Genomic DNA, 23,321 nt, shown 5'->3' with positions numbered 1-23,321 from the left:
TTAGACTTGAAGAGTTTCGGAGAGTTGGTCAATAAATATTTTTGGTGTTGTTTCAGGTAAATTATAATTAATTAATTAATTAACTAATCATCCATTAAAATTATATTTAATATATAAACAAACTATGGACGTTGACTAAATTATAAAAAATATGGTTTTCAGGGTATTTTTAACAATATAATCCGAAACCTCTTACGTACTCACCCCAATACTATTAAAATACACAAATAGACAAATATTTTAAAATGGGCTGTTTAGAAATTCAGTAGTTTCAAACATTACAATAACCGCTTTGTTTTGAAGTAAAACTCTAATTGCTGCAACTTTCATGAGCGAAAAATTGACAGGATTTTACTCGAATTACTAAGATTTTGACTTCGTTCGATTCTTGTGAATCTCAGGCACCCTTTCATTTAACGTTGAAAAAGGCTCAACCATTGGTTAACTTTAACTTGAGCCATTCTTATTATGTAATCATCGACCGTCTTCAGGTTGTTCTATGCAAAGCTGTTTTGATAGTAGGGATGGCTGTAATAAAGGAAGAGGACTATCTCTCATCCTTTCTTTTCGTTATGGGCTTAAAGTGCAGGTGAATGGTTTTTTACTATTGGTGTTCACGATCTTCCTCGCCATTTGTGAAACAAAATATAAACAACTGTATACTGAAAGTGGCAATTATGAAAAGTTATAAGGAATAACGTTTAATATAGGGTAGCCTCATTTCGTTTATTAAAACTCCAAGAGAGTTTCTTTTGAATATTGGCAGTCGCTCTACCCACTTCTCAGTGGCCCAACAACAACATTCTTAGTCAGCTATGTAAATTGTCTCTTACCTCTTTAGAAATTACATCATTTTAATCTTACGCTTTGTGTCTGTCTCAACCTACTGGACAAGTACTGGTACTGGATAAATTTAGGGAATATTATTTCTTTGTTCAGCTTTTTTCCGCAGTGGAGATCTAAGGCTTCCTTTGATTGACACTCTGCGACAAGTAAGTTGCATTTGCTATATGAATGGAAAGCACCGTCAAAGCAGTGTAATATGGGCAAAAAATGGACAAAAGAATCTTGCTTGTACTAGGATTTTTCTTGGTCTCTGGAAAATTAAGGCACCTGAATATTACGCCTTGTGGAAGCAACCGTGCCCACCAAGTTGAATGTGTCACTCATGTGAACCATTCTTTCCATTTGCCCTTCAACAGGTTCACCCGTAACATGTAAGAATCGTTTGTCTCCGGCAGCCTTGTGCAGGTTGCTCCACACTTAAACATGGGACAGTTCCAGTTCCCCAGTTCAACTCTAGCTCGGTTCTAACAATAGACCCTTGCTACACTATTGCTCTTTGCTGAGAACATCATAGGGAAATGATGAACGGGAAAAGTTAGACTCTTTGAAAATTTCGTTTATTTTCTTAACAAACTTAAAGCAGCGCAAGCAGCGCAACTATCGCGTTTTTTTTGTTTCATTCGAATACTTCACCATCATCTTAATTGGGAAGTACGTTTTAAATGTGTGACATTGTCCTGATATCTCCGGACGCTAATGTGAGCGTCATATACTACACATAACCTTTATTGAACATGTTTTTTTGTAACAAGCATCAATATCAGCCGTACAGTGTGTGGCCTACTTTCTGGGGACCGCTACTTTCAGGACATACGTATGGGTGGCTTCCCCATTGGCACGTTTGGTCAATGTTCTCACACACTTGACCTTAATCAGACATGATACACCCTTAGTTTACAGATAGCCATTATAAATGAGATTAGGCTTAAATTGAGGAAAAGAAATTACAGAGCTTAAATGAGCTGTAAGGTCCATGAACACGTAACACGTTGTTCCAAAAATGTCCAAATATCGCGCCTGAAATACAACTACTGTTAAATGCAAAGACAATGCTGCAAGTACATTGAAATGAGTCCCATATATATTGTAAAACTGTAAACTGCAGACAACAAAAGAAGCTCAAGTTGGAATAATAGTTTCCAGCGTGATTTGTTACTTGATAATATTTATCACATCCGTGGATTAACCAGTACACTTCCTCTCGACATAACTTGGTAATCAGTGGCTCTCTTCAGCATAATGGCTGAAACAGCTCGACCGCCCTCTTGTGAAATGAGAGTACTCACAGCAATATCAGCATTCACTACAAAAGTAGTAGTAGTTTTTGATTCCTTTTCTTCACATCGCTTGATATCAAATGTGCCGTCCCTTTTCCGCTTGCATTTTTTCCCTCTATGTTTGTTATCAGCTTATTCAAACCCAGAAGCAAATCAAACTGACTTGTATTTCAGTTTGCTTCTGAGTGATAAACCATAACTTTAAAGTTTACAGCAGGCATTATATTGGTCAATATTATTGACAGTAATCTACAGACAATTGCCCGAGTTTATTGGCCTATTTGTTGATGGTCTCTTAATAACATTTAGGCACCAAGAGATTAAGCAAAAATAATGTCGAGTGGCAACTCTCAGGTTAAATGCCTGAGCCATTCTTTTAAGTTGCTCGCTCAGGCCTCTTTGCTTTAAATGAACATGGTAGAGGGTCTTTTTCCAGAAAAAAGACGTTTACTAATATATTCTCTTTCATTTTACATTTGAAGGACAGCGAGTCTGATGAATATCTTTGACTTCCAGGAACTTATACGGTGTCTTAAAAGTGGATTGAAATATTAAAAAAAAAACTGCCTTTAGAAATGTGTAAGGCAGTTAAAGGCAGTTCCAGGTTATTCAGTTGAACTCTTCAATGGCATTTTTATATCTAAAAGAACCTTTGCTCGAGTCTGGGTGTTTGCCGCAAGCATTATATAACGAGAATGGACAGGACTAGGCTTGGAATCGCCCATCGCATTTATTATTTTAGCACAATGCAACCAGCGCAATGTTCTCGCGCACCCGAACTATTCTTTTCACGTACTGTCATATCTTTCACATTCATATATATTCAACCATTTGTGAATGCAGAACATTTTCCAGTAACCAAAGTAAGCTTCAAAGTAGTATGGTTAGAAATGGTGAAATATTTACATAATAAAAATAGTTAAAATATAAAAATGAAATAGAAATTATTGGAATTAAACTTTTAAAACAGTATTTTTTATCTCTAATCTTTTCACAGTTTGCAAACGCAGTGTAAAATTACAGGCTGTTGTACGGAATCTATAAGTATGGATACCACCATTCTTTCTACTAGCTATGTACCCTAACTATCTATATACAGAGACGACTTTCTTTTTTCTATGTTGTGACTTTGTTTAGTGATTAACATATGTCATTTCAAAAGAAAACTTGCTACATCATTTTGCACGTAAAAGTGCGAATATCGAATATCAAATTGCGCTTCATAAAAGAGAAAAAAGTGCGGGCCATTTCCTGAAAAAAGTTTGGAAAATAGTAAAAAAAATTAAACCAAAACAAAAGATAGGAAAGCAGAATTTTTTTTAAATAAAAACGTTTTCAAAATGAAATTATTGACAAAGACGCATCGAGAATGCAATCATCCAACTTCTTTTGCTTTTTCTTGGAAGGATCGAGCGGCAATGATGGAAGAATTCTCTATAAGCCGCCTTCCCCTTGCAGGTATTCCGCATCTGTGTCATCTTCTCCACAAACTCTCCAACGGTGTTGAGGTTTTTAAATGGACAACCGTCACTGAATACCGGGCATTTGCCTTTGGCAAGGCCTTTGTGGTCGGAAACCAAACCCATGTATGGGCACGTATTCTTATCAAAGGCTGGGCACTTGGCTTTAATGTCGTCGAAGTCGACGTCCATTGGAACCTTGATTATAAAAATTAAGGAAAAAACAACAACATGAGACTTTTAAATTAAAGAAAATAAAAAAAAGCATTTTACACTAGCAGACTCGCAGCAAATTAGTTTAACACATCACCAAACAACCGTCACGTTCTAGTTTTGGTTTCATAAATAATTAAAAAAATAAATTACCTTTATTTAGATACAGTGAGGATTAAAGCTAAAAGCTTGTAGGGGCGTGTATTCCCGATCGAATTGGAATTTGGAAGTATTGGATTTTGTGGAGGGAGGAAAACCGGATAATCCGGAGAAAAAAAAAACTCGTCTCACAGACGGTCTTGCATTTCTTAAATGGGCAACCATCCTTGAATCCTGGGCATAGCTCTCGACGCCTTTGTTCTTGGCAAACGGGCCGCTGTATGGGCACGTGTCCTTACCAAAAGCTGGATACAGCAACTCAAGTGCCGGCCATTGGTGTCTTTTAAGACATTAAGCTATTAAAATAGCTTGAAGATTGATAATAAAAAAAAATTTAACCAAAGTGAAACACAAAGAATCCACATAACACCTATCGATCAAAAAGTTATTATAGTAATTAACAATTAAGTTTTCAAAAACATGCTTGTGTTCATCGCTGTTAACTTGGCCTTGATTACATATTACGTTAGGGTTTTGTCGCAGATCGAGATACGGGTTTGTTAAACGCAAAAAAGCAACGGTTTAAAAATAAACGTACTAAAAATATATACACTATAATGCTAAATATTCACTATGGTAACTTAAAGTAACAAAGTACCGCCCAAAAAGTAAGACTACTCCTTCATTTCAGCACTGCGCTAGTAACGTATTTTACCACTGGGCTTATTGGTAACATGCAAACTTTGGTAAATTGATCAACTCTACTTGCTATGAGCTTTTGATAATGTAGGTGGTATTTGACCGGGGGTTAAGTGAATAATAATTTCAGCTTAAATAAAAAAATGAACATATACCTCTCGCTAGTGATAACCAGAAAACGGTTGGCTAGACAAGAAAACAGATAAGAAATACGTCAAGAAGCACTTGTTTTTATATTACTTTAATCGAAAGCCTAATCAATTGGAATCTTAAAAGTACCTTCCCTCCACCCCTGGAGAACGACATGCTAATGGCCCAACATATAGCAATAACAGAAAAAGGTAAAGACTTTTTAATACAGCATTGACCGTGCACGCTCCTCCACCCCACGTTGTTTCTTGGTCTCTGGCAAATTAAGGCACCTGAAGATTACGCCTTGTGGAAGCAACCGTGCCCACCAAGTTGAATGTGTCACTCATGCGAACCATTCTTTCCATTTGCCCTTCAACAGGTTCACCCGTAACATGTAAGAATCGTTTGTCTCCGGCAGCCTTGTGCAGGTTGCTCCACACTTAAACATGGGACAGTTCCAGTTCCCCAGTTCAACTCTAGCTCGGTTCTAACAATAGACCCTTGCTACACTATTGCTCTTTGCTGAGAACATCATAGGGAAATGATGAACGGGAAAAGTTAGACTCTTTGAAAATTTCGTTTATTTTCTTAACAAACTTAAAGCAGCGCAAGCAGCGCAACTATCGCGTTTTTTTTTTGTTTCATTCGAATACTTCACCATCATCTTAATTGGGAAGTACGTTTTAAATGTGTGACATTGTCCTGATATCTCCGGACGCTAATGTGAGCTTTATATACTACACATAACCTTTATTGAACATGTTTTTTTGTAACAAGCATCAATATCAGCCGTACAGTGTGTGGCCTACTTTCTGGGGACCGCTACTTTCAGGACATACGTATGGGTGGCTTCCCCATTGGCACGTTTGGTCAATGTTCTCACACACTTGACCTTAATCAGACATGATACACCCTTACTTTACAGATAGCCATTATAAATGAGATTAGGCTTAAATTGAGGAAAAGAAATTACAGTGATTAAATGAGCTGTAAGGTCCATGAACACGTAACACGTTGTTCCAAAAATGTCCAAATATCGCGCCTGAAATACAACTACTGTTAAATGCAAAGACAATGCTGCAAGTACATTGAAATGAGTCCCATATATATTGTAAAACTGTAAACTGCAGACAACAAAAGAAGCTCAAGTTGGAATAATAGTTTCCAGCGTGATTTGTTACTTGATAATATTTATCACATCCGTGGATTAACCAGTACACTTCCTCTCGACATAACTTGGTAATCAGTGGCTCTCTTCAGCATAATGGCTGATAGAGCTCGACCGCCCTCTTGTGAAATGAGAGTACTCACAGCAATATCAACATTCACTACAAAAGTAGTAGTAGTTTTTGATTCCTTTTCTTCACAACGCTTGATATCAAATGTGCCGTCCCTTTTCCGCTTGCATTTTTTCCCTCTATGTTTGTTATCAGCTTATTCAAACCCAGAAGCAAATCAAACTGACTTGTATTTCAGTTTGCTTCTGAGTGATAAACCATAACTTTAAAGTTTACAGCAGGCATTATATTGGTCAATATTATTGACAGTAATCTACAGACAATTGCCCAAGTTTATTGGCCTATTTGTTGATGGTCTCTTAATTACATTTAGGCACCAAGAGATTAAGCAAAAATAATGTCGAGTGGCAACTCTCAGGTTAAATGCCTGAGCCATTCTTTTAAGTTGCTCGCTCAGGCCTCTTTGCTTTAAATGAACATGGTAGAGGGTCTTTTTCCAGAAAAAAGACGTTTACTAATATATTCTCTTTCATTTTACATTTGAAGGACAGCGAGTCTGATGAATATCTTTGACTTCCAGGAACTTATACGGTGTCTTAAAAGTGGATTGAAATATTAAAAAAAAAACTGCCTTTAGAAATGTGTAAGGCAGTTAAAGGCAGTTCCAGGTTATTCAGTTGAACTCTTCAATGGCATTTTTATATCTAAAAGAACCTTTGCTCGAGTCTGGGTGTTTGCCGCAAGCATTATATAACGAGAATGGACAGGACTAGGCTTGGAATCGCCCATCGCATTTATTATTTTAGCACAATGCAACCAGCGCAATGTTCTCGCGCACCCGAACTATTCTTTTCACGTACTGTCATATCTTTCACATTCATATATATTCAACCATTTGTGAATGCAGAACATTTTCCAGTAACCAAAGTAAGCTTCAAAGTAGTATGGTTAGAAATGGTGAAATATTTACATAATAAAAATAGTTAAAATATAAAAATGAAATAGAAATTATTGGAATTAAACTTTTAAAACAGTATTTTTTATCTCTAATCTTTTCACAGTTTGCAAACGCAGTGTAAAATTACAGGCTGTTGTACGGAATCTATAAGTATGGATACCACCATTCTTTCTATGTACCCTAACTATCTATATACAGAGACGACTTTCTTTTTTCTATGTTGTGACTTTGTTTAGTGATTAACATATGTCATTTCAAAAGAAAACTTGCTACATCATTTTGCACGTAAAAGTGCGAATATCGAATATCAAATTGCGCTTCATAAAAGAGAAAAAAGTGCGGGCCATTTCCTGAAAAAAGTTTGGAAAATAGTAAAAAAAATTAAACCAAAACAAAAGATAGGAACGCAGAATTTTTTTTAAATAAAAACGTTTTCAAAATGAAATTATTGACAAAGACGCATCGAGAATGCAATCATCCAACTTCTTTTGCTTTTTCTTGGAAGGATCGAGCGGCGACTTGATGGAAGAATTCTCTATAAGCCGCCTTCCCCTTGCAGGTATTCCGCATCTGTGTCATCTTCTCCACAAACTCTCCAACGGTGTTGAGGTTTTTAAATGGACAACCGTCACTGAATACCGGGCATTTGCCTTTGGCAAGGCCTTTGTGGTCGGAAACCAAACCCATGTATGGGCACGTATTCTTATCAAAGGCTGGGCACTTGGCTTTAATGTCGTCGAAGTCGACGTCCATTGGAACCTTGATTATAAAAATTAAGGAAAAAACAACAACATGAGACTTTTAAATTAAAGAAAATAAAAAAAAGCATTTTACACTAGCAGACTCGCAGCAAATTAGTTTAACACATCACCAAACAACCGTCACGTTCTAGTTTTGGTTTCATAAATAATTAAAAAAAATAAATTACCTTTATTTAGATACAGTGAGGATTAAAGCTAAAAGCTTGTAGGGGCGTGTATTCCCGATCGAATTGGAATTTGGAAGTATTGGATTTTGTGGAGGGAGGAAAACCGGATAATCCGGAGAAAAAAAAAAACTCGTCTCACAGACGGTCTTGCATTTCTTAAATGGGCAATCATCGTTGAATCCTGGGCATAGCTCTCGACGCCTTTGTTCTTGGCAAACGGGCCACTGTATGGGCACGTGTCCTTACCAAAAGCTGGACACAGCAACTCAAGTGCCGGCCATTGGTGTCTTTTAAGACATTAAGCTATTAAAATAGCTTGAAGATTGATAATAAAAAAAAATTTAACCAAAGTGAAACACAAAGAATCCACATAACACCTATCGATCAAAAAGTTATTATAGTAATTAACAATTAAGTTTTCAAAAACATGCTTGTGTTCATCGCTGTTAACTTTTTTTTTTTAACTTGGCCTTGATAACATATTACGTTAGGGTTTTGTCACAGATCGAGATACGGGTTTGTTAAATGCAAAAAAAGCAACGGTTTAAAAATAATAATATATACACTATAATGCTAAATATTCACTATGGAAGACTACTCCTTCATTTCAGCACTGCGCTAGTAACGTATTTTACCACTGGGCTTATTGGTAACATGCAAACTTTGGTAAATTCATCAACTCTACTTGCTATGAGCTTTTGATAATGTAGGTGGTATTTGACCGGGGGTTAAGTGAATAATAATTTCAGCTTAAATAAAAAAATGAACATATACCTCTCGCTAGTGATAACCAGAAAACGGTTGGCTAGACAAGAAAACAGATAAGAAATACGTCGAGAAGCACTTGTTTTTATATTACTTTAATCGAAAGCCTAATCAATTGGAGTCTTAAAAGTACCTTCCCTCCACCCCTGGAGAACGACATGCTAATGGCCCAACATATAGCAATAACCCTAAAGGTAAAGACTTTTTAATACAGCATTGACCGTGCACGCTCCTCCACCCCACGTTGTTCAGACACAAGCGACTACGTACAACCCTCCTCTCCACGTCGTTTACACCTCAGCTATCATGATCACCCGAGCCAACCCTTATTTCACAAGATGACGGCAAGATGTAAAGACAGCAAACCACAGTGTAGTATGGAGAAAGTAAAGGTTGCTTACTAGTGTATTCAGCAAAAAGGCCGCCAGCTTTATTTAGAAAGAAACGGGGAGGAAATCCTACTTTACCGGGACAGCGTGGCCGAGTGGTTAGAGCGCTTCACTCAAAATTTAGAGTTCGTGGGTTCAAATCCCGTTCTGACTACTAGATGGTGCTCTTCTCGGCAGTCCCGAGTTCAGCGACTCAGCTACGTTTGTAATGGGATGTTTTTGTAATGTTGGGATGTTTACCCACGTGTTCATTTGAAATATTTGTTTTAGTGTTTGTTCACACTGCCCTTGAAAAGCCCCACTCGGGGAGTGGTCAATTAAGTATATTTAATTCATTTTTCTTTTACTTGAGCTGCCTGTGAGATCTGAGCATTGAATCGCGAAGAGGCTCCAGTTAAGGGGTCTGCCCTTTGGACTTTTTGCAAATCTCTAGCAACTGAGCTTGGCTTCACTCCGTAAAAGTGCTAGTTTTACTCTTTTGAAGAGACAGTCACCTTAAATGGCGGGTCACCCGGCGTCAATTCTCTGGTGATTCTTAGAAAACCTGGCAAACATTGTCTGCGAAAAAAAGGCGATTCTTTAACGGTGGGCAATTCCTTAACCCTATTCAGACCGGGCTTTTTTGGACCTTCTCAGACCGGCGGGGGGGGGGGGGGGGCTTCGGAAGCCCCCCCCTATGTAACTTCCAGAATATTTAAGCAATCACCATGAAACTTATAGGATGTATTGTACGTCCGAAACTCTTTCTTTTGGTATACGTCACGTAGGATGGTGACGTCACATCACGTGACAATTACATCATGATGTCAAAACAGCCGCCATCTTGGATCCGCCATCTTGCATTTCAAAATTTTTCCAAAATGCCAGAAAACCACCCAAAATCATTGCAAAGTACTCAAAATAAATAAAAATGTGCTTTAAACCCGTAAAAATGTAAAAATAATGCCATTTAAGTTGATTTTTATTAACAGAAACACTTAAAATTACAAATTTGGGAAAACATGCCTGTCAAAATGCCGTTGCCATGATGATGTCAAGTTCCTGACACATCATCCAACCCTACCAATTTGTTGCCAGATAAATTTTAGGAAAACTCAGAAAGTTTGGCAGCGTTTGGTTAAATCGTAAAAAAAGTTATAAAAGTTCAAAGTCAGCGCGGGCCTCAAAAGCCCCCCCCCCCCCCCCCGGTCTGAATAGGGTTAACGCCCGATCAAACTCATCAGTGGACAAAGCGCCTTCGCAAGTTTCCACCAACTCTTCTGAAAGCGCATTTTCTGTTATAAAGAACTCGTTGAAAATGATCAGTTGGGGGTAGGGCGCGGCTTGTGATTTTGTTGTCGACATTTTAGTTACTAAGGACGTTGTAAGCTTCTGTTTTGGTTCGCTTTTTTTTCTAAATTATAATAATATCTTATTGTACTATTATTCTAGCCATGCTCGTACCAGCTCGCTCATCTGTGCATGCTTCCACCTCGTGTCTTTACACTCTTAAGATTTTCGTAACTTAAAAATGGTATCATAATGACGCAATTAAAAGTCATTTAGTTTTCATCTCAAAAATGATAAATAAAAAAACAGAGAAGCAGAAGATATTTTTTGGGGCTATCTGTTTGACGTTGAATTACACTATTTGTAAACTTGAACGGCATTTCTCGTTTACTCCAAATGTTATCAAAATAATATTCTAATCGTAACGGATGATAGATTGGTGTAAAAAGTATATTTTGGAACACCTAGAATTGAGTTAAGGTTTCCTTTCGTTGTATTTTTGTCATTGATAAAGATCGTATTCAGAACGGGGAAGTCTCTTCATCACTTCGCAAATGGCCGGAGAGCCATAACACATTTCTCGTTTTTGTTTTTCTACGGGATATTTTTGGCAGGTCGGCTCAGACATTTTTATATAAAAGAACATAATGGATATGCTTTACAATTATCCCAGTTTTGACTTCAAATTCTATGTACTATTGGAATCTCTTCAGTGTTGAAGTTAGCTATTAAAATTAGCCTTTTCAATCAAGCATTGTAACTGTGGTAACTGAAACAACCAAAAACAGTCGGAGATTATCACAAAATAATTTAGTCATTTTAAATAGAACACAAAATTTGTTATTTTTTCCTAAAGTACATATCGATGGGTGCTATCGTGTTTAGCTGTGCGAGAGAAAACAAAACGCAAGAATTTTGGCAGCAGCGGGACACCAAAACGGCCTTTTCGAATTTTTCTTGTTTTTGAAAAAATTAAACGCTCCTGAACCTTTAAATTGTATTTTCGATAGAGTTTGTTTCGTTAAAATATAATAAAATTCAAAATTTTATGATCGACGCTGGATTCTCGATATTTACAGCAATTGGCTGTCAAATTGATTTTATTTCATAAAATATCTTGTTCAGTCTGCCATTTTGGATCTTGACTTAAATTTTCCACTTTCGTCGATTTTTGAAGAGGGCTGCCGAGTTTCAATTGTCTCTTTCTGCTGAAATCTTGTATTCTTTTTTCTTCTGGGGTAATGCAGAATTGATTACAATTATTCATGCAGATGACCTTCGTAGTGACTCGCAAAAAGACAGTCAGTCATTCAATCAGCCAGCCACTAGTCAGTCGGTCGGTCGGTCGGTCGGTCGGTCGGTCGGTCGGTCGGTCGGTCGGTCGGTCTGCGGCGGCGGCGGCGGAGTACCAAACATGCAAATGGTCAGATTGCCCACTTGTTAGCCAACTCAGTGCTAACTGCACGACAAATAAATTAATATCGTAATAAATCTGCAGATACGGTACGCTCATTAAAAACATTTAAATGGAGTTTATTGCAAAAGCTACACAGTACAATCTAAACTATAGAAGCTGAAAAAAGCAAAACTTCCATGTTTTTAAGAACCATCAAAACTACGTTAAAAACTCAGCAAAAATTACAATGATATGTGCCAGTTACTTTCGTCGAATATGCGCCTTTGAAACTCCTTTGTCTAGAGCTGTAAAATTCACTTGACCTAAAATCATATGATAACAAACGTCTAATATAACGTTAAAAAAATCAAGTTCTGTCTCTTATTTTTTAAACTAATTTGCAAAATTCGGTTAAAAGGGTTTGAATGCCATGATTTAAACTATTTTGAAAGGATATGTCAAGCTGTCAAGTTACGGTTATTTTGCCGTATTCACCAGGGGTTCAAAGTCGACAAAATCCCAGACATCCAATTGTATTCTCGTTAAAAAAATCAAGTTCTGTCTCTTATTTTTTAAACTAATTTGCAAAATTCGGTTAAAAGGGTTTGAATGCCAGGATTTAAACTATTTTGAAAGGATATGTCAAGCTGTCAAGTTACGGTTATTTTGCCGTATTCACCAGGGGTTCAAAGTCGACAGAATCCCAGACATCCAATTGTATTCTCAGCTGTGTTTGCCTCCTAATTAAGATCGCACCCAAAAACCGTGAAAGGATCTATTTTAACGCTTTCAAGCTTACGAAAAACACGTAACAAAATCGTGATATATAATCTAATAGCAATACTCCAAATTATCGTCATTCCAGTTTGCTAGTTGTTCTCGTCAAATCCATGTTAAGAAGCCGCTCTTCATGACCTGCGACCTTACTTGGGGATGATTGGCTTTCCTTGAGCATCATTCTTGAAAGGGCAGATATGTGCATTGAAAGGACATGCACCCATCTTCTGCTGCTCACTCTTGGTGACTTCAAGAAGCTTCTTGAAAAACTGCTCGTAGGCTTTTTTCCCCTTGCAGGTATCTCGCATCTGTGCCATCTTCTCCACGAACTCGCCAACGGTCTTGTAGTTCTTGAATGGACAGCCTCCCTTGAAAGCCGGGCAATTGGCAGCCAGACCTTTGCAGTCGTTAACAAGGCGGGCGTATGGGCACACACCTTTGCCAAAAGCTGGACACTTGTGCATCACGTCGTTCAAGGTGACTTCCAAGGGGGTCTTGAAGAAAGTAAAATATAAATATTTAAAATAAAACCCAAGATTAACAGAGTCAATGTAATTTAATTGTTTAGCAAAAGTTTCTAATATCCTTGTTTACAATTAACTAAACACTCCCTTCATTTAATAAACTAAAAATAAGCATTAATTCAAGTGTAGGCTAGGCAAACCACCAGAGAATTAACCTCTATCCTTGTGCTCAGATTTCACAGTCGTAAAGCTCTATAAACTTTAAATTCCAGATTTAAAAATGCTTCCACATACTTTAATAAACTTTGTCGTGTAGTGGTGTATAAATTGCGACCAGTTATTTTTTTCAAAGATTACATTTCTTATGGTAGCCTTTTCAAATGAAGAGAGAAATTGATTAAGATATTTCTTCCGTCTAAATTGCGAGTGAATTGTTGTACACGCGAAGAAGGATTCTTAACAGTAAACATACCACGATGTAGTCCGGAGAAAGTATTGGCTTTCCTTTAGTGTCTTTGGCGAAGGGGCAGCCACCCTTAGTGTGGAAAAAAGGACAAGCCATTCCATCGTCAACCTCCTTCACTTTGGCAGTGTGGTGGGTATCTCGGAGAAACTGCACGTAAGCAGCGTCACCCTTACACTGGTCGCGCATTTGACCCAGCTTGTCTTCAAACTCTCCAACAGTTTTGCAGCCTTTAAACGGACAACCGTTCTTGAATTCAGGACACTTGGCAGCCACGCCTTTCTTTTCGTCCGGTAGCTTGGAAAATGGGCAAACCTTGTCCGCGAAGGCAGGACATTGGCGCTTGAGTTCCTCAAGGGACAAACAGGCTGGGTACTGGAGAACAAAGCATTTTTAGTACTTAGTCTTACAACGCGTATGGTGAGTGTAAAAGAAATACTAATGAATTGTTAAAGCAACTAGAAACAATGCGAGGGATAACATGTAACGGACTAGCATTCCAATTGGGTGCGCCTAATAGAGTTATGACAGAAAAGGCAACTTGTATTGTATTGACCAAAAAATTCAGTGACAAAAAATTTCTAATTGCAAGAAGAAAGTTGTGCCTTACTCTGATTCGCCTATTTTGAGAGAAAAAGCTCGCCTACGCTCTGGTCCGCAGTCTTCAGTACAATAAACTTTTTACTGAGAAGGTTGGATACCACAATCTATATCCAGTTGCCCCATTAAAAAATCAGGGCTTGGGGCTCCAGGGAAAACGTTTCCAGGGCTTAACGCTCTGTAGCATGATAATTTTAGAAAAACAACGAGTCTCCAGGTTTCAAAGCAAATTGCTAGACTCCATCCTTCCTCTTTCCTTCAGATCTCCTTTGGGACCCTGTGTCGCAATGCACTCTGTTCACTATAAACTGATTGGAATTTCATTTCTGTGAATAAATGCTGTAGCCAGATCGGACCGAGATAGCAACTGATGCTTGACCAATGCAAGCAGACTTGGACACAATAGCTCTTTCATTTTCGAATCACCGACGCGTTGACCAAACATGACGAGGCATCTTGATAATTGATCATTGGGAAAAATAAACGATAAGCCAAAATCAGTCGCTCAGAGCAGTTCAAGCGTTTTGAATTAACAGAAGATGGCAAAAACTTAATGGTTGGCTTTGTAGGTTGCAAAAAAAATTACTGATTATGTGATGATTCCTCTGTTGCCGTTCTTGTTGCGACTATCTAAAGTCAGTTTAGACGAGACAAATCCTTAAGTCCAATTAAAAAAAAAATCTATTAACACCCAAAGATGAACACAATTTAAACTAACAGCAATCAAACCATTTGTAAATAGGAATTAGTCCTCTCGTTTGTGCCTAGGCGCTTTCCAACGTTATACTTCTTGGGTGTCTGCCAACACGTGTCGAGTCACGGGCATATCGACTAGAAGCTTCTTGATTTACATTATTACATAACAGGACAAACAATGTTTGTTGTACTAATTTTAATAGCGGAAAAAACTCATTTTTGAAACGATTTTTTAAAATGCAAATTATGTGAACGTTTATTTTAATGAAAAGGGAGAACCGATCAATCATTTCATTATATAATTATATATAGAGAGGAAACCAGCGAACCTAAAACCTACTGAAATGGCTTCAAATCGCCTCCAAACGGCATAGAAACACAACATATGCATAGAAGAGGATAGGTAAGTGAATTTTATTGGATATTTTCCCTCTATTTTGAATTATTTTTTACGATCGGTAAATTCCCATACAAACCCTTATAATAACGTTATTACGCAATGTCATATGTGGTCTATATGTTGACGGCTCCTTTAGGAGCTTGGGCTACCTGTGATAGGAGGCAGATATACGCAATCTCCAACTTGAATCTTACAAAGCGAGAATTATAACTTTTAACACTCAGTCACTTTTTGACTCGGCGAAATACACTAAGTACAATCTGTCAAAGCCCTTAACAAATTGCTCCTCTTTTCTGTTGGTACAATGCGCGTTGCTTTAGCGTCTACTAATCTGGCTTAATCGTTTTAACGCTAAATGTGACATTAGAAGTGAAAATTATTAAATAGCTAAACACAGCTCTATCAAAATATCACCACACAGTAAATTTGGAAAGTATTATTCAATTTGTTGTCTTAGAAAGTCCGTTTTATCCTTTTGACTGCATTCCACTGCATTCCTTAATTAGCCGCCGAGTGTCGAACGCTCACGAAATAAATCGATCAAGTGCTCTTAACTTTGGATGAAGTGTTCTTAACTTCGAGTAGACATTTTTAGGGAGTGGCATGTAACTGTGCCTTTGGATGATTCTCTGTAGTCTCCGTTGATTTAAATTACGGCACACCTTACTTAGCATTGAAGGGTAAAACTGATAATTACTTACTTGCTTTGAAGAAGCCATTTTGAGTAAAAAATCTCTTCAAACAGTTTACTTGAAAATGGAACAATCTGATTGAGCTGTCGTAGTTCACTCTGTCACTGACTAACTCAACTGATTTTTCTTTGGCGGTAAGTAACTTCTAAAGCCTTATTTGAAACAATCAAACAAACGGATGATTGACACTTGAAAACAAGTTTAACCGGACTAGAATAATCCTCCATTCATAAAATCTTGATGTATCAATTGACCTTGTTGTGTTACGTAATATGGGAAAACTACTGTGTTTCTTAGACGAATTAATTTATTACCAAGGAACAGAAAACTTGTTCAGCAGCAATTGACTTTTATGTCCCTCCATCTGCCATCGACGATTAGTCCTTCAGTTCCATCTACAACAACTTCGCCGCAGTTTCCCGAGCTTTTCAACATCATCTAGCCATTTACATTTTCGATCCTTCTCGTGGGTTCTGAGATATATAATCACATTTCCGGCTGTCTCTTGCTAAAAGCGTTTAATTTGTTTTGATGTATTTAATTTGTTTTGCGCGTTGGTTATATAAGAAATCTAAAACGTGGCACATCACGTTTTTTTTTTGCATGCTCATTATCAGGAGTTCTTATCTGGGGCCTTATGTCGGAAAGTGAAAAAAATATTTTAGTTACTTTGAGGGAATCCATGCATGGCTTGTCTACATTTTCTTCAACGGTGGTTGATGTCGCTATATATATTTTTTGGTTTGTTATTTGTCGATATCTAATTTTCTTACTAGTTATCCCTTTGCGGCCCAGTGTCCGATATATCGGACATCAAAGCACACCTCGCAATTTCGCTCAGCGGACTCCCGCTTTAGTTTCCAGTCTCCCCCTGCATTGCAACGCCTGGCAGTAAAATTATCCACCATTTTGTGCTGTTTTTAGTATTTTAGCGAGTTTCTGCAGAATTTTGGTGAAATTTTCGATTGTTATGAAGAGAACAAGTTTTCCTTGACTTAGCCCGACATATTTGAAGGTAGGGGAAGTTTTTTTTGGACGAATATTCACGATTATCTCGACGAAAGCGTTGACCTACCCGACGATGGTTGAATTGTGATGTCGAAGGCTTACAAGGTGACACCGAGGATGAAAATAATGAAGTTATTCCTCCGAGAATGATAATTTTGTTGAAGAACAAGAGGAACTAAACCTTCATGACAATAATACTGAAGATTATGAGTGCAATGAAGATTTTTCTGATCCAGGAAGGCTACGAAACATTTGTTTTTGTTTCTAGGGAGAAAAGGACACGATAGAGTGCAACAGCAAAAACATTTTCGTATGAAAAGTTACCTATAGTTATTTCGCGTGACACTCAACTACTATGTTTTTAGGGGCCTAATGTAGCTTTGAAAGAGTCAAAGGTAGCAAATGTGATATCAAAATAATATTCAATAAATTGCCTATCAATCTAGACATGTGCAGTAATTTTCATGGCTAAATCAAGAGTGTAGGACAGTGAAAAGCATTGAAGTCAACATGTTGCGTTACACTAACTTAATGCTCAACCACATGTTAGACATCATTTATAAGTAACTTATTAATAAATATATTGATTGACAGATAGCCCTATGTCTTGTCTGTCACATATCCAAATTTGGCTTTAATATGACAGATGTAACTGAAGATAGAGCAACTTTTATAAGACTCATCCAAAATTGAAGAATTTCACAAAAAAATAATTTGGGCTCCAAAGGGTTATTGCTTGGGCTTTCTAAAAATAACATGTGTCGCCGGAATGCGTCACAGTTTTCTTAAAAAATATAATTATATGTATATTATGCACCTATTAGAACTTTCTCATGTTGTACACACACAAATTGGCGTGTTTTCTGGACGATTGCATCTTTAGTCGTTAAAAATGACCCTAACTATTGACACGTTCGTGTACAGACTTTGCACGTATCAGTGTCGGATAACCAGATGAAGTTCAAAAGTAATAATTTGTAGAATCGAGGTCGTGTGAATGTCAGATAAATGGCGCCAGACAGTAAAATTCTATCACTGTATAGAAGCGAAGCACTGTACCTAATTTTATAGACCCCGGATTACTTTGTGAGCTCGACTTGTGGGTTAGTCTATTTTGATACTTGAGGAGTCAGTTTTGTCATTTTGAGCATTTAAATTCAAGCCAGCTTGTTTGCACTTTAGGCTATGCAGTCATACTTGAATAACTTTTGGAACAGTTTTCTGTGTGGGTTAATAAGTGTCCCCAGTTAGCCCACACGGGTTAAATATATAGATATGTACGGAAATAAACTTTTTACTAACTTACTATCCAGGCTTAGTGACAACTTTACAACCTCGTTGCATTTTAAGACAACTGAAGCTATTCAAGCACGGGCCGGGTGGACACAAAATACACAACCCTTTATCGAGTTACGATTATTTAGGTACACCTCAATCACTTCATACAATAAATAACAATCTTAATACGATATTATCAAAATCGGCTTTTCTTTCAAGTAGTCTTCAGCATCGAAGGGCATCTTAATAAAATTCAAAGACTAATGACTCTGAAATGCTGATAAAACCCAGTAATTTTTTTATGGGAAAATACATTTTCTCATTTTCAAGGTCTTCAAAGTATCTGGGAATTTCAAGAACCCAATCCTGCTGAGCTAACCAAGTCATACGCGGTAAGGAATCGTCTACAATGCTCGTGCCACTCATGCCTCTTTCAGAAAACGTACCGTGCCAAAGATGTTAACAAAATTGCAATTCCTTCAGTACGGCTCACGGCTTTTACAGATATGTCATATGTGAGAAATGAATTCATTGGTTTTTAACTTTGTTAGGAGATGTAAAGAAAAATCAGAAGGAACGCCTGAAGTAAATAGAAGAACGGAGGCCTTTTAATGCCTCATCCATAATCGCCTTCTAACTACGAAGAATTATGTGTCTGAAACGCCACCAAGGAGAAACCGACAGCCCTTGGAAAATATTCCTCGGTTACTATCACTAAGGGATAAGATCTTTATTTCTCTTAACTTGCTTTATGATTTAAATCCTTTGAACTAACTTTATCAAGTAGTTTTCTTCTATTTTAAATAGAATAGCTGTGGCTACATGAGGTCATTTTACCGCGTGGGAAAAGGATTCCCAGAAGAAAGCGCGAGGACATTAACAAAATTGCTCTCCCTTCGTATAGTACGGCTCATATTATACGCGTTGGTAAAGGCTAAACATAAAACGACTAGACATAAAAGCTTACCGCGCAAATCTTGCAAACCTGAGCTTGCATGCGCTTAGCATGCCCTCTTTGAAAGGCAGCTTCAATTTGCTATTTTTGATTGATTCGAATTCCGTCCCTAAGAACCCCAGAATCGCACAAACTGTTAGCTACCCGCAGATGTCTGGCTTATAAGATATATCAAACCACCATAATTTAAAAGCGCAACTTTTCCTTAAGAAACCGTCTTGAGCAGTGTTTAACGCTCAGTTCCAGGTTTAACTGAATAAATGACTAAATTTATTTGGTCTTATAAACTTATCAAGGCAGTTTAGTAGAAATTTCAGCTGCAGATATTCACTTACCTGCTTTGAAAGCGCCATGCTGATCAGAAAATCGTTTTAAATCGACCGTTACTTGAAAATGGAACAATCTATTTGAGCTGAAGTAGTTCACTCTGTCACTGACTCGCTCGAATGATTGTATTTCACGGTGGAATGAATACTTAACAGCTAAATAAAATCAGGAAAACAACCGATGATTGGCATATGAAAACAAGATATTCCGGAATGGACACAATTGGTCTTTCATTTTAAACTCGCCGTTGCGTTACCTCAGGTACTATCTAATTTTAGCAACCTTTTTGATACATTGCCATACTTGATGTGTTACGTAATATGGTGCAAATCTGTTGTTGTGTCTGTTTGAGAAAGGGAATATTCATGCCTTAAAAATATTCAATTTTTGTTGTTGAGATGGAAAAGTATCTGGTCGAAAAACCGATCAAATGCAGTATGAGAAGTTGGGGTCATCCGATTCATCAGTGATCGTAGTAACTCGTTGTAATCTCCTAGTAGTAGTATCTCTCATTGATTATATAACAAACCTAAAAACGTGACCAGCATATTGCACGCGCGCGATCAGGCGTTCTATTCCATGACCTTATTTCGTGGTAGCCTTATCATTTTTCTTTGCTTGCTTTTTCTTCGATATCTACTTCGCTCAATATATTAGTTATTGCCTGGGATATTATTACGAGATTCCTGCGATATTAATAGTTGAATAATGTGTGAAATCAACCAAATAAGTTACAGAGTACTCCAGTGCACTTTTTCCACTGGTCAAAACAAATACTTAGCAATGTTTTCAGAACCGCAGTTGAACGGTAAAAAAAAAAAATACTGCACATATGTATCCAAAATTTTTATGGAAAATATATTTTATTTATGAGCTCTGTAGATTTTTTTTTTTTTGACCAAAAAAAGTGGGGACTTTTGTCTTTAATGTTATTTTTGGATTAAACTTTCCATGTATAATGTCGGACATAAAACCCATGCAATAAATTATGAAATGGTTTACATGGAAACAAAAGAAAGGCAATAATCCAGCGTCGATTAGATTATTGACTGCGGATTAGCGATGATATCCAAGATGATGTGGATACAATTGAAATTATTCCATCGATAAAAACGGACCACTCGACCATATAAGAGCTTTATTAAAGTTTTCTTTATTATCTTCATCATTATTTTTTATTTATTTTAACAACGCCCCTGGCTTCATGCTCACTATCGATCTCGAGAAAGGTTTTGATTCTGCGAGCTTTGTTTCTTGACTAAAGCCCCTCCATAGCCAATTTAATTTCAGCCGTATCTCAGAGTCTTCTTCTATTTTATAAAGAATAGCAGACGTGGTTACACGAAACCATTTTACCGCTTGGGAAATACAGGCTTGAACGAATGAACAAACAAAGCATGAGAATACCTAAAATCGTAAATTTGGGCGAGCGTATTCGACGTTTGAAGACTTATACCATTTTAGCTGATTTAAAAATCACGGAATTAGACGTTATTTTGAGCTCACATCTGATTAATAGCAATACAAAGAAATAGTTTGCTTTTTACTAAAGATTCATTCAATGAGAGGTCAGTTTATTTTTTATAGTTAGTACAATCAGCATGTCACCATAACGTGCTTCGCATGCAGGTCAAAATACTGCGCAACAATTTGTAAAGATAAACCAAAAGTCTCATGCAGATATAGGATGGATTTAAATCAACCCTTTAAATTCTTAAACTTACGAAAAGTGGCAAAAGATACCATAAGCCTAGAATTTCAATTGAACTAAATTCGATTAAGTGAGAGCTTCTTGGAACCTTCTCTTAGAACCAAAAGGCAGGAGGAGCTGTTGTTCTAACCAGGCGAACGCCACGCAGTCACAAATTTTAGTAATGAAAAATATTTAAAAATTCTTTCTTGGACGGTCTATCAATTTTGAACTTCGCTTGATAGTGGCTTCAAGGTCCTGAGCATCGTACATGGTCCATTTAAAGACCTCATATCTTTTCATAAGGACTTTTCAAAGAAAATTCAGCGATGTTCATCTCAAGACCTTTTGAGAATTCGAAGAGAACCTAATATTTTTATTTTCAGTTGGATAATTTAACAATATGGCAAATTTTCAATAATGAGTTTTAAGCTAAGGAAAGACTCAGCTACTTTTTGATTCAGAAAAATACATCATCAGTAAGAGACGTTAACAAAATAGCACAGCTCACGATACGCGTCGGTAAAGCGTTTGATAAATCTATGCACTTTTTATGTTTTTATAGGAAGAGACTTTTGATGTGTCAGTGTCTGATGTGTTCAGATGCGACAGCTATATAAAAATAAAACCACGGTATACATTGCTTAAAATAAAACCTTATTGGAATCACTGCATTGAAGTTTCAAAGAGATTGTTCAGCATACCTGCCTTTAGGAAGTTTGCTTCGATCTTTTAGATGGTAAATGTCGTCGCGTGGACTCGAATAATTGGATACTTGGAGCTGTTTGTCACCCACCGAATCGATGTCTGGTTTAAAGATATTAGACCATCATAAATGAACGCACTAACATTCCAGAATAAGCCGTGAAGTGTTATACGCTCACTAATCGGGTTAAAAGATCACTGAAGTTCTGTTAACTTGGAGAAGACGTATTTGAGGAGTAGCATGGAGCTAAACCGATTAAATGATGCTTTTTATTCATTGGTGACTTAAAAAAAATGGCACCCCTTACTTAGCTTTGAAAGTAAAAGCTCAGTATGTTTACTTACTTGCTTTGAAAAAGACATGTTGAGCATAAAATCTAGCTCTTCTTAATATTTCCCGAAAATGGAACAATTTTTGTGAGGTGTCGTAGTTCACTCTGTCACTGACTCACTCAAATGATTTTACTTTGGCGGTGAATAAATTCTCAGTAAAGCCTGACCAGAAACAATAATAAAAATTATGATTGACACTTTGAATCAAGTAAAACCGGACTGGTATAATCGTTCATTTGTAAAATCTTGATGAATTGACTTTGATGTGTTACAAAACAAGAGAAAACTGTCGTCTTGCTAATATTAAATAGTATATTACTATGAATAAAAAAATCGTGCAGCAGCAAATACGTTAAATGGGACAGATAGGCATACATCTGTATGAGCAGTCGTAGTTCACTCTGTCAATGACTCACGCATATTATTATTCTTTCAGTCTTTCTAGGTAAATCAATTGTAAAACGAAATAGGATTGAGAAGACAAAAGATGATTTACACATGAAAATAGATTAGTCTGGAACCAAGACAACTGTTTTATAATCTTCGAATTCACCGACGCGCCAGTTCCGCAGTATCTTTAATGCCAACTTGACCGGTGTTACATAATGAGGCGAAAATTCTTTCTTGTTGTACTTGTTGCTCCAGTCTAGGAAAGAAAAATATCCGAGCCTAAAATTCACTTTAGGTTCGTATTTTCCAGGAAAAAATATGGAGTCCGGCGGAAGACGAAAGCAGAAAACAGAAATCAATTTTAAGATGAAATCATGCAGACTCTATGGAATGTTATTTTAATAAAAGAAAAATTAATTAAAAAGGCCTTGCACATATTAGTTAAGCCTACACACGCAACCTGAGACTGCGCCTTCATTATTTCACAAAGATCTGGAAGCTATTGCTAAAGCAAGATCACATAATCGTCTTTACGCTTACGTAGTCAGCTTCAGTTCAACATTATCTTACCTTTCCACTCAGTTGCACAATCAACTTACAATAATATTAGTTTTCAATTAACTTATTTACTTTTCATGTTTGTGAAGTCCTAAAGAGGTTTTTCTTGCATAATACATGTTTGTAAAGCGACATCTATCACCAGTACGAGCGTTTCCTGAATTTGTTTACCGTAAAATAGTAGTGAAGTAATTGCTTTCGCTAATGGGACACGCAATATTTTGCTCTGATAATTTATTCGACCGAGCTAGTTGCTGAACGTTTTATGTAATTTAATAACGTAGTTTTACTCAGTTTTGAGTCAGTTTAAGCAGTT

General features: G+C 37.0%; 2 protein-coding genes across 4 annotated transcripts; both read right to left on the bottom strand.

Moving 5' to 3' along the window:
* Window positions 1–3,469: 3,469 nt before the first annotated feature.
* On the bottom strand, window positions 3,470–7,789 carry LOC144644508 (uncharacterized). The gene is made up of 2 exons (XM_078504008.1): window positions 7,406–7,789; window positions 3,470–3,814 (listed from the first exon to the last, which is right to left on the bottom strand). Exons 1-2 carry the CDS (start codon window positions 7,673–7,675, stop codon window positions 3,470–3,472), a joined length of 615 nt encoding a protein of 204 aa, XP_078360134.1. The 5' UTR covers window positions 7,676–7,789.
* A 3,992-nt stretch (window positions 7,790–11,781) lies between these two features.
* LOC144652460 (uncharacterized) lies at window positions 11,782–22,190 on the bottom strand. 3 transcript variants are annotated; one of them, XM_078512465.1, is made up of 3 exons: window positions 22,070–22,190; window positions 13,383–13,748; window positions 11,782–12,940 (listed from the first exon to the last, which is right to left on the bottom strand). In XM_078512465.1, the coding sequence occupies exons 1-3, from the start codon at window positions 22,094–22,096 to the stop codon at window positions 12,593–12,595; spliced, it is 741 nt and encodes a 246-aa protein (XP_078368591.1). In that variant the 5' UTR covers window positions 22,097–22,190; the 3' UTR covers window positions 11,782–12,592. The 3 variants fall into 3 exon arrangements, with proteins under 3 accessions (XP_078368591.1, XP_078368606.1, XP_078368596.1); XM_078512480.1 differs by lacking the exon at window positions 22,070–22,190 and adding an exon at window positions 19,338–19,565; XM_078512470.1 differs by lacking the exon at window positions 22,070–22,190 and adding an exon at window positions 15,771–17,362.
* Window positions 22,191–23,321: the final 1,131 nt, after the last annotated feature.

The sequence above is a fragment of the Oculina patagonica genome, chromosome 1 (assembly GCF_052425735.1).
Source record: "Oculina patagonica isolate OP01 chromosome 1, crgOcupat, whole genome shotgun sequence".
Classification (NCBI taxonomy): Eukaryota; Metazoa; Cnidaria; class Anthozoa; order Scleractinia; family Oculinidae; genus Oculina; species Oculina patagonica.
The sequence above is the reverse complement of the archived record's forward strand: the minus strand, read 5'-3'. Positions and strand labels throughout refer to the sequence as shown.